We start from the raw sequence: 12,158 nt of genomic DNA, 5'->3' as shown, positions 1-12,158 counted from the left end.
CACCTAAGTTTTGTCTCAAATAGGCTTCTATTTCCTTCAAAATATTAGTCTCACAAACACTAAAGGAAATCGATACATTACTATGAGGACAATTAGCCATATCATCATGATATATAGGAAATTTTGCACTTGATAATATACAAGGGTTAACAACACTAGTAGATATAGAAATTTCATTGCAAGTGTTGTTAAAATCCAAATAGAGAATTGGACACTTACTAATCCCACTCACCATTTCATTACCTTGCTTGGATTTGTTAATTGGTGAGGTGGATGACAAAGTGACATCCTCTCGGACAAAAGAGAAAGTCATTTGGTGCTCTTCATGGTGTAATGATGAGGTAGAGCACACTCCAAATGATATCTCCGGAAGAAGAACCTCCTCATCCCATTTAGGCTTATTATATCTTTCTTTAAGTGTTGTTCAAATGAGATGAGCATCTTCAAATGACATGATCGTGTCGAATACATCTTCACTCAAAGCATTAGTAGCTTGAGCGTTGAGATGTATGCATTTCTCTTCCTCATCAAATGATATGAGTTTATCACTAGGAGGAGAAATGCTCATATCTATAACTCACTCTATTTGAGGACTCAAAGTCCTAAAGATAGTAAGCATGTGAGTACTTCACTCAAAATAATTTTAGCCATCTAATAGGAATGGTTCTATGTGCACTAATCTACTAGTCGATATCTGTACTATCTAGGTGGTAAAGCCCTAAAGAGAGACTTGTCTCTGATACCAATTAAAATGACACTGATGTCACCTATAGAGGGGTGAATAGGCGTTCCTATAAAATTAAAACTTCGCAATGGATTATACAGAATGCAGAACTTCTAGGTTCAATCCGGAACTTCCGGCCTTATTTGGAATTTCAAACTTTGCAGGGGATTATACAGAATCCTAAACTTTTGGGTTCAATCTGAAACTTCCAGGCTCAACTCAGAACTTTCGACTATACAAAGCAAAAAGAGATCTAGCTACGCCTAATGAGTTTTAGCTCAAACCAAATGAAGTCATGTATTCCAAATGATGATTCCAAGCAAATCCATGAAGCACCTATAGTCAATTTCATACAAGCAAGTAGATCGAGCAAATAGGCACAAATAGAAAGCAAGAACTCAAGAACAATCAAACCAAGAGAGGAGATGCGCGATTTATTTTCTGAAGTACGGACACCTCCATTTGACATTCATACGTCTCCGTTGAGGGGCTCGGCCACACTTGAGCTAGGTCTCTTTTATCCCTTTTTCTCACTAAGCTCGGTCACGCTTGAGCTTGGGCTTTCACTCTTGTTTTCTTTCCTTACGGGGGCAAAATAGAAGCTTTTACAAACTTCCTGCAACACGCTACAACCTTGGGTGCTTGCTGGTGACACCTAGCTGTCTAGGGGATTCAATCCCTAATAGTAACAAATGCTTTAAGAAACTTCTTGACAATGAACTCGAGTACTCAAAAATAGAGTTTAGCTCACTTGCACTCAATCTTTCAATCTCTTAATCCAACTCATTTTTCTTCTCAAATCTCACACTAAATTGGAGAGGGGAGAGCTCCAGTGGCTTTGGCTTTGAGTATTTTCGTGGAGGCACCAGCAGCACTGAAAGAAGGGGGTGAGAGGGTATTTATACCAGACCCCCAATAACAAGCCGTTAGAGAGCATTCTGACTCAATCCGGAATATCCGGATTCATCTGAAACTTCCGGATTACCCTGAGTTAGCTTCACTCAAAACCTCGATGATTTAACAGAATCAGGAGGTTCCGGATTCACCCGGAACTTTCGGATCCAAAACTTAGTTCAACCCGAGGACCTCAACCGAAAACTATCCGGACCTTCCAAATATCATGTCCAGATTTCGAAGATTTCGGACCCAATCCGGAACTTCATGGTCTAAAAAGAACTTTCACCCAAGAGCCCTATTTTGGAGAAAATCCAGAGGTTCAAGCTATCTGAAACTTTTGGATCATCCTGGAACATCCAGGTACAGTTAGCACACTAGAGTTTCCCGGTGTTCATTGGTGTTTTGTGTCTCTCACTTTTAGGTTGGTTAGATACTCTTTAGCACTGATACACGTCAAAATGTTATACGTTGCATCTCTCTTAATAGTGCGGCATATCTATACTCAAATTCAAATATAAAACTAGTTTGAACCAATTTGAGCATTTAAATACCTTCTGGTACTACTTATTTCTTTCAACCCTTGAGGATTGCCAACTTTCATATAATCTTCACTCCATCTCTTCTTGATTCTTCATGTGATCGATGCAAATCACCCATAGCTTCCCATGGTCTCGCACGGTCCATTGGTGTAAAGCCTTCACTCGCCCTTCACCACCTCTTTGGTCGTTCGACGCCAAGCCCTTTGCTTGCCCTTCACCACCGAATGATCCATATTGATAATCTTATATCTTTAGTCACTTAATCTCCACAAGTGACTTTATCTTCATGCTTCTTGTCAATTTTTTTGAGCTTCTCCTTTATCTCATGAGTATTATCTAGAGATCAATTACTTCGATGCATTTATTTAATCTCATGGCATTTTTCAACGAATCCATACTTTATCACTTATACATCTCCTATGGATCAACTTATTAACAATTCTCAATACAATTGTTTGTCTATATGTATTATCATTAATTACCACTTAGGGGTTAGATGCACTTTCACCTATCCCGCTGGCCAAATTTGGTGGCTCGATACTTCCTCCCCCTCGCTTGCAACATCTAGCGAGCCTCACCCGCTTGCTATTGGGCACGGGAGGAGGTTGGGGCAGCGTGGGAGGCCAGGAGCAGCACGGGAATAGGAGGAGCAGCACGGGAATAGGACGACGACTCTGAGATGGTACTTCTCTCCCGCTCGACCTCTTCCTCTTTGACAAGCTCGAGCGTTGACAGGGGATGGAGCTCGGGCCCACCCATTCCTCTTCGAATCGAGCGTTGGTGATGGATCTGAGAGAGAGGGGGCATGAGAGGGCCGCGGGAGGCTGGGGTGGTCGAGCCACAAGAGGCCGAGGTCATCGGGCCACGAGAGGCCAAGGTTGTCGAGCCACGGGAGGCGGAGGTCGTCGAGCCATGTCTGCAGCCCTGTCTCTAAGAACGAGGGAGTCCAAGAGCTGGAGAGAGAGAGAGAGAGAGAGAGAGAGAGAGAGAGAGAGAGAGAGAGAGAGAGAGAGAGAGAGAGCAGGGATCTATGATGCGGATGATGCTTGTGCTTGAGCTTCTGTTGTTGTTGTTGTTGTTTTGTGCCTAACAGGTGGAACGTCGGTGAGAGAAGAGAGACGAGACGAGAGAAGACATCAATTTAGCCAAATGCTTCAAAACTTCACTCCTTCTCCCCTTTTTTATAATCTCCATAGGTAAACTTTTGGAGGTCCTAAAATCACATCGATTTTTGTGCTCATAGAATAAATAACAGAGAACCCATTTTAACTGGTTTCAACTAAAATCTCTTACAAATTTAAATGAAAATTCCCCAAATTTGACTATTTTTGTACTTTTCTTGAATTTTTAGGGCATAAATTTAATTCCCAAAAATCAGGTAATATTCATGAATATTCATCTAAACTAATGTACTAATTTCTAAAATTATTGACAACCATAAGTTACATGGGGAATTTTAGTGTTTAGTGTGTCTAAGTACAGAACCGTCATGTCGTGGAGCATTTATTAGCTCATATTGATTGTGTGCTGGGTGTAGTGCTGCTAGAATTAGTTTGTCATCATCCGAGGATGATGGCAATGATGAATCCAACAGAGATCGATGACTCATTTCGCTGTGCTAGAGGAGAAACAACAAGGCGAATGGCTTGGAGAAACAACTAGGCAAATGGTCTTGTATATATAGACATGAAAAATATAGCCGTTGCAAATATAGCCATTGAAAATATAGCTATTGCAAATAAATCAGTTTTAAATGTTTTTTAGTTATAGGATATTAATAAAATATAGGTGAATGAATTTTAGAGAGTCGGTAGGAGCACATACAGAAATAGAGAGGAAATCTTTTAGAGAGACTCCCTATATGGAGATATAGGGAGTGAGATTTAAGGAGTCAGTTGGAGATGCTCTAATGATTCTTCCGTTACTCCTACTCCATAACCAATTTCTGATTCATAACCTTTTGATAATATTGATCATTGCATTGCTCGAGATAGAGAATGAAGGGATATTTGATTGCCTGCTAGATATCATTTGATTGATGATATGACTTGCTATGCTCTTCTTGTTGCACAAGATATTTGTGATATTGTTTAACCTTCTTCTTATTCTGAAGCAATCTCATATGAAAATTCTTCTAAGTGGTTGACAGCTATGAATGAAGAAATTGAGAGTCTTCATAAAAATCATACATGGGATTTAGCAGAGCTTCCAAAAGGTAAGAAACCTTTAAAGTGCAATTGGATTTATAAGAAGAAGACATTTCTAGAATTGAACCTGTAAGATGGAAAGCCATGGTTAGTGGTAAAAGGTTTTGACCAAATGGAAGGTATTGACTTCAATGAAGTTTTCTCTCCTGTTGTAAGTCACTCTTTTATTCAGGCGATGTTTGCTTTTGTTGCTTTATTTGATTTGGAATTAGAGCAATTTGATGTTAAAACTGCTTTCTTACATGGAGATTTAGACAAGAAATTTATATGACACAACCTGAGGGTTTTGCTGCTCTGAAAAAGAGCATTTATTTTGTCACTTGAAGAAATCTTTTTTAGGGTCTTAAACAAGCTCATAGGCAGTGGTATAAAAGGTTTTATTCTTTTATGATTGTATAACAATATTCTCGCATCAATTATGATAATTATGTTTACTTAAAACAATTTCCCAATGAATCTTTTGTTTATTTGCTGCTCAATGTTGATGATATGCCTATTGCTTCTCATGACAAGTCATTGATTGATTAGTTGAAGGCTCAATTTAGTCATGAATTTGAAATAAAAGATCATGGTCCTACAAAGAAAATTCTTGGCATAGAAATTCAGCATGACCATAAGACTGGTAAATTATTTCTATCTCAGAAAAGTTACATTGAAAAGATACTTAGCAGATTTAATCTCGGTAATTGCAAACCTATTTCTACACCTTTTGCTTCATATTTTAAGTTATCTTCAAGTCAATCTCCTAATTATGAAGAAGACAAAGACTATATGTCACATGTTCCTTACGACAGTGCTGTTGTAAATCTCATGTATGCTATGATTTGCACTCGACCAGATTTAGCTTATACAGTTAGTGTGGCTAGCAGATTTATGCATAATCCTGACAAAGAACATTGGAATATTGTTAAGTGAATTCTTCGTTATTTGAAATGTACTTCTTATTTTGGCTTGGTATTTGATAAGAATAAGGTGAAGACAAAAAATATTATTGAGTTTGTTGATTTTGATTATGCTGGTGATCTTGATATATAAAAGGTCATTTCTGGTTACATTTTCTCTCTGTGTGGTTTAGTCGTCTATTGGAAAGCTTCACTTTAGTCTGTTACTGCTCTTTCTACTGCTGAAAGCAAAATATATTTAAGATATTGAAGGTGTCAAGGAAGCTATTTGGTTGAGAGGTCTCATTTGTGAACTGGGTATTCCGTAGGATGTTAATATTATTTATTTTGATAGCTAGAGTGCTATTTGTTTGATCAAGAACGATATGTTCCACGTCAAGACCAAGCACATTAATATCATGTACCACTTCATTCGTGATATTGTTGCTCAAGGACAAGTTATTGTCTAGAAGATACAAACCGAAGAAAATCCTACATTCATGATTATCATGTCACTCTCTAATACTAAGTTAAAGCATTGACTGGACTTACTAGGTATTCGTGGTGCTTAGCAGCCTTTTAGGGTTCCGGTGACAATTTCTTCAAGTGTAGATTTACAGGGATTTAAAGTCAACAGGAGGTTTGTTAGAGATAATACCTTAAATCAGATAAATTCTAGTCATAGTTGGATACAAGTCCAAAATAACGCCTATAAATATAGAGCACCCATGTATACGTAAATATGTACCAAATAGTTAAGATTATCTCCCATGATTTTTCCTCCGTATTGGAGGGTTCTTCACGTAAATTTGTGCCTTCGGTGTCCCTTAAAATGTAACACCGAGTCTTTTCCTCCAAGTTGGAGCGTGGAGTCTGATTCGAGACAATGAGTTTTGTGCAAGACACAGAGGAAGCCATTTCTTTTTAGAAGAATCTACCTTTTAGTTACGGATAGCTGGGAATGGGATACGATGCTCCTGCTGCACCGATGCTGTACGCTAGCTATTGTGATGAGGGCTGGGCCGGTGACATGTTCGCAATCAGCAACAAGGTTCGGAGAGACTGAAAGCGTGCAAAATTAGGTAAACATCACAAAGGAAAAAAAATGAGACGAGCTAAGTCAACAATGAAACAAACTTGACGGTTTGTTATAGTATTCGTATCGTTCTTCTCTCTCGTGCGCATTCCTCGAGCACGTAGGCCCTGACCTCAACAGGGAGTGGGGCAAAAACATCCAACGGAGGTCGGGCGGGCTGCGGCCGTGGCGCTGGTGGCGGCGTGGAAGGCTGGGTAGGGCCATGGCTGGCGGTTCGGGAGACCGGGCACAGGGCGACGGCGCCACGAGTGGCAGCAACATCGTGAAGGCTAAGAAGCGGACGATGTCTGCATGCACTGGAAACAGAAGGCTAGCAAGAAACTAGGCTATGGTTGTACTTGCGTGTTCTATTTTTCTATTTTACCTTTATTTTTTTAAGAACGTGATTGATGATTAGAGGGAATGAATAGACGTCTCAATAATTTTTTTAAATCAATGATCTTCTCCTATTTAGATCACCTAACATATCTTAAAACTCAAACGGAAACAAAAATAGAAAGAAATTTTAACAAGAGAAAATCGAGGCAACACGACTCCACAACTTGCAAAAAAATAAGAAAAAATGAACACCGAGCAACAACACTCTCCAAGTTGATTATCTAAAGACAAGAAAATTTAAGACCCTATCACATAAGCGTGCGTATGTGAATTTTATGCCTTTAGCAACAAGAAGAATGACCTCACAATGTGCTAAAATTTCAGCCAAAAATCAAAATGAAAATCAAAACCGGAAACCGAAAAACTTGCAAACTTGCAAGGCAAATAATAGAGAGAAACTAGAAGAGGGGAATTCAAATATATGAAAAAACGTAAACTTCATTACTCAAAGAGGTCAGCCCTATTTTAGAAAGATTACAAAGATTTATCTTTCAAAGCTATCATCTATTATATAGGCTGAGTACTCATCCTTCTCTCCTCTAAAATTATAGCTCTAAGCTCTCAAATGGGTGGCACAAGAGGGTCAAGTGGCTAGTTCAAACTCTCTCATAGCCTTACCCCTCTATTTATAGACTTGGAAAACTTGATCCTAAGTTTCCTAACTTTTTCTCAAAATACCTCTTTCTTGTAGTATACTCTTATCTACCATCGAGAGTATTTTGGTTCATTTTCTTCTCTATTCATCAGATGGCTACGGTGCCTTTACGACTTAGCTTCGCCTTGGCACAAACTTCGCGATCTGTCACGTACTTCTACAGTCCTTCCACGGTTTTGAGACTAAACAGCGAAACCGTCTGCACGCTTCTCAAAGCGTGACTCGCCGTCTTGCTTACACCTTAAGCAAGCGCTTCGATGTTGACACGTGTACTCCGTCATACGATTCTAACCGCCGGCAAGTCTCTCCCGCTCCCGATCCCTCGGACCGCTTTGTCACTTACACCGGCATCCCCTTCCATTGACTTTGTCAACACATTGTCTCTATCCGCTTTCCATGCTTTGCTTAACCTCCATGTGTTCAATTAGAATTACCCTTGACTCCGTCCGACCTCCTTGATCGTCCGGCACTAAGCAGTCCGCTTGACCCTGATCATCCCGTCGTCGACCACCAAGTTACATCCATCACCTACACACCATAAGACAAGCAAACATATATCTCCAACTCCAGTTACAATTAGTCTATAATCAATATATTCAAATAAAATCCTAAATCAATTCAAATCACATCAAAGCTCATGCAAAACCGAAGATCATCAAATCAAATAAATATCAATATCAATCACTCATCACAAATAAACCAAAATATATTTTAACTTGGTTTCTTATTTTTTTATTCAAATGATGTTCAAAATTTTTCTTTGGGCACAACTCAACTGATTATTAGCTTTGCTTTGTTAGCCCTAATTTGTTGTAATACATGCCTACTTGTTTGGGCTTTTTCCCCTCTAAGTTGATTTTCCTGCCCTTTGATTTTCCGTGTTTGATCAGGAGTTGAGAAGCTGCAGGAGAAGCCCAGGGGCCGGTGGCTGGAGCTCAAGGGAGGCTGGGCAGGTGGGGCAGAAGGGAGAGATGGAGATCTCCATGTTTGAGTCCTGGCCATCTTTGACGCTCTCACCACCATAGCTAACAAACATGCCAACCAGCATGCTTTAGCTCAGTGCAACCTGTATGGTTTTAGAAATGGTGGCGGCACTGAATAAATGAGATTGCAGTAAGACATGTAGCCATATGAACAAAGGGAGGTACATGGATTTTTTTAGTGCAAACTACAAACTCTTGAAATATGTAGTAACACACATTATTCCGTGTATCGCATTGATCTTAGCACACTCGACAGGTAGAAGCTAATGATCGTCCTCAGACAAATGCAAATCACTCCTTTGGGATAATCTTGATACCCTTGATGAGGAGCCCCCTCTTCCACTGCCCACCATCATACTCAAACATGGAGATCTCCATCTCCCCCTTCTGCCCCTGCTGTGCTTTGAACTCCCCAACCTTGAGCTCCAGCCACTCGCCACTGGGCTTCTCCTGCAGCTTCTCCTTCCGCTCCTGAACTTTTCCGTCGGGGAACTTGAGTCGGAGGTTCACCGGGACTGACCACCCGTATGCTGGCTCGGTAAGCATCGCTTCAAAGAAAACCTCATAGGTGACTCCTGGTGTAAGATGGGACAGTTCTAGCTTCCCATGGATCTCCAGCCAGCAGACATTCTGCAGGCACGCCGCCTCGATTTCAGCATCGCTGGTTTGACGTGTCAGGTTTAGAACAGAACACAAGAGTCAGTCACTGTACCATAAAGAGTTGAGTTGAGCATGTTTAATTTCCTGACAGAAAGAACCATGGAGATAGCTCATGTAAACATAGCCATGTCAAGATAGTTACTTGTAGCAAGCACTACCTTGCTTCTTTCAGGGGGTGCCAGGTCCAGTATCTGGTGTCTTCGCTCCAAGTGATGGACAATCCTCTAGGGAACAGCATGAAGCAGTTGCACCTGGTTTTCTCATGCACCCAGTACTTCTGCATCAATTGTGACATCACACTGAAGTAGAAATTCTATAACAAACAATAAAAAAATTTCCAGTGTGTTCATGGCTCATATATATTTACCTTTGTTATCCCAGCCAAGTAGATCCCTGTGTACATCTGATCCTCCAGTTCATCTGCTGTGGCGTTCTTCTCCTGGGCAACGATCTCATGGAACATGTGAGGAGTCGGCGCTCTGTTTGACTGGGCCTGGTTGTTTCCAGAGGCAACACTGCCAGAAGACTCCTCGTGCTGCGACGGCGATATCCCCATTGTCTGCCGTCTATCTGAAATCCTCCTGCAGTGCAATGAAAGTTCAGCAGACGATTGCGATATATATAAGTGTAGAGGAGTTAGGAGGTTAGAGCATCTGAACAGCTATTGTGAGGCAATGCTTTACGATTCCTGATGATGAAATGAAGAGAGAATATAATATCTTGACTTTTGGCGCCGTGGACGGCCTGCGAGCTGAACAGAACATCGATCAATGTCAGCAAACGAGATGATATAAAGCCTGCTCTTTTCCTCCAAGTTGGAGCGTGGAATCTGATTCGAGATGATGAGTTTTGTACTCACGCCAAAACTTACCAGCATCTGTTTTTCTTATGCCCTATGAGGGATAGTTGCTTTGTGCATTGGAGCAGACCCTATTCCAAATTCTAGGCATCAGTTTTATGGGTGGATCCAAACTCACCTCCCACATGGTCAATCTTTTCATGTTATTGGACTGACAGCTATTTGTTGGGCTATATGGAAAACCAGAAAGAAAGCTTGTTTCTATAAGAAATTAATTCGTGATCCAAGTGAAATTGTGTTTCATATTTGTTCTTCATTACAATTTTCAGCAGATTTGCTGAAGGACTTAAGCAAGGAAGACTTACTGCGAGGTGCTCAAGGTCTGATTCAAACGATGAATCGAGTTCTGTCCGGTTAGCGTCAACCTGCCGGAGGTCCTATTTGTCGAGCGTCGAAAGTTCCCGGCCAATCGGCCCACTGAGCGGATAGACACACAGTTTGGTAGAGAAAATGAGCTTGAAGTTTCAAATTTAATCCGAACTTCCTCACCCTATATTGGGCCGCCATGTGCTCTATTTGTTTTGGGCCATATAGGAAATATGGAAATGGCTTCGGCCTCGTCCTTTTTACTATATGCAAGACTACATGCCATTTGAAAAAATAGTAGAGATAGCTAACGACGCCTATTCATTCGGTGTGATCTTGTGGTGCATGGCGGTCCTCAAGGTCTCGCTTATTTAATAGGTGAGAATTTGATCTCACTTATTGAATGGTGAATTCTTCATCGCTACGATGTCTGTGATGTCCGCGAGCCTATTCAAAAGATCTTATCCGTTTAGTGGACGTGATCTTTTGGTATATAATTTTGCAACGCGACTGTGCAGACGTCAGCACCCCTATTTGCTTCCAACTTAGTTGAGAGAGATGGAGGAGAGGGAGAGGAGAAGATGGGAGGAGGGGAAAAAATTTGCGGTGAAGCCCTACCAGAGTAAAGAGGTATGTTTTTTCTCTAATTTTTTTTTACAAACGCGGTAGGATAGTCACTAGTGCTAGGTTTTGATATAGGTTAGAGATTAGATCTATGATTTTTTACAAATCCAGTAGGATAGCCACTAGATGTAGGTTAGAATATAGATCTAGGTTTAGAATTAGGGTTAGACATAGTTTAGCGATTAGATCATGTTTGTAAGTATATTTTAGTAATTAAATATAGTATTTAGACATATATTAAATATTAGATGTAGGATTTAGACATAGATAGGCATAAGTGAGATAGTAGATGTAGGATTTGAAAGTGTTTGATGTAGCGACTCGTTAATATTCTATTGCGGTATAGTGGGCTATTGTAGATGTTATTTTACATAATTATTTCTGTGCTATCATAAAAATATTTGGTTTTTATCGATAGTTGCCAGTTATGTCGGGTCAGTGGCAGTTTATGATTTTTTATGGTGACAGTAAAATATTGTATGGTCTAAAAGGGGCAGTATTGTCCATTTTAGTCAATGGATAAGGGTATATCCAGACCTATGCACAAAAGTGTCGGATACTTATATACATGGTTGATGTTGGGTTTTAAAATAGACCCCGAGGTTCAAGAGATGACCATTACTATTGTGCTCAACCGTCCGAGAGATGTTGTGTACTGGGAGGTATACCCACTCAGGGAAGAAAAATTATGGACGAGGTATGTGCATGATGTTACACACAGAGGTTGCTCTCCTATGTTACTTGTGCAATGAAAGAATAAGGATGTAGTTGGGGAGATGCAGGGTGGGGGTACGCAGAGGAGGAGGGTGATGATAAAGAGTATTATGATTCCGATGGTGCACATTCATCGGATTATCCGATCAAACTGACCAGTGAGGCAGACAAGGGGGAATGAATCCCTTTTCTAATTAAACAGATAGAGCGGGATGATCTTGAGGTTGACGAATCCCCTAAGTATGACATGTCGAATGATAAGGATGATGCTCCGGCTTTCACAGACTAGAACAATCCCAACTTCAACAACCTTATGGTGAATGAGGGGAATCAAGTGGCCTGGGAGTGTACGCAAAATAAGGTGACCCAGGGTGCTAGATATCCTACCAGTCAGGCCATAAAGGATGCTTCGATGACAGTTTTATGTTATTAAGTTAAATAACAATGAATATGATATCAAGTGCATGAAGAAGGTTTGTCCGTGGTGGGTTCACATTTTCAAGGAGAAGTGGGTTGAGTATTGAGAGGAGTCGATTATGGTGAATCACACTTGCATGATGGACGAACTTGAGCCTATCCACAGGAACATCACCCCAACCTTTGTCGTCGGTGTTGTAACATCCTAAGTTTTAGCA

The 12,158-nt window shown here is 40.5% G+C and overlaps 1 protein-coding gene across 1 annotated transcript; it reads right to left on the bottom strand.

Annotated features, from left to right (window-relative positions):
• Positions 1-8,480: 8,480 nt before the first annotated feature.
• LOC133888011 (lectin-like) lies at positions 8,481-9,635 on the bottom strand. Its single transcript, XM_062328131.1, has 3 exons — positions 9,388-9,635; positions 9,179-9,297; positions 8,481-9,021 (listed from the first exon to the last, which is right to left on the bottom strand). Exons 1-3 carry the CDS (start codon positions 9,574-9,576, stop codon positions 8,652-8,654), a joined length of 678 nt encoding a protein of 225 aa, XP_062184115.1. The 5' UTR covers positions 9,577-9,635; the 3' UTR covers positions 8,481-8,651.
• Positions 9,636-12,158: the final 2,523 nt, after the last annotated feature.

The sequence above is a fragment of the Phragmites australis genome, chromosome 1, assembly GCF_958298935.1.
Source record: "Phragmites australis chromosome 1, lpPhrAust1.1, whole genome shotgun sequence".
Taxonomy (NCBI): Eukaryota; Viridiplantae; Streptophyta; class Magnoliopsida; order Poales; family Poaceae; genus Phragmites; species Phragmites australis.
Note: the sequence above shows the minus strand (reverse complement) of the source record. Positions and strands in the feature narration are given on the sequence as shown.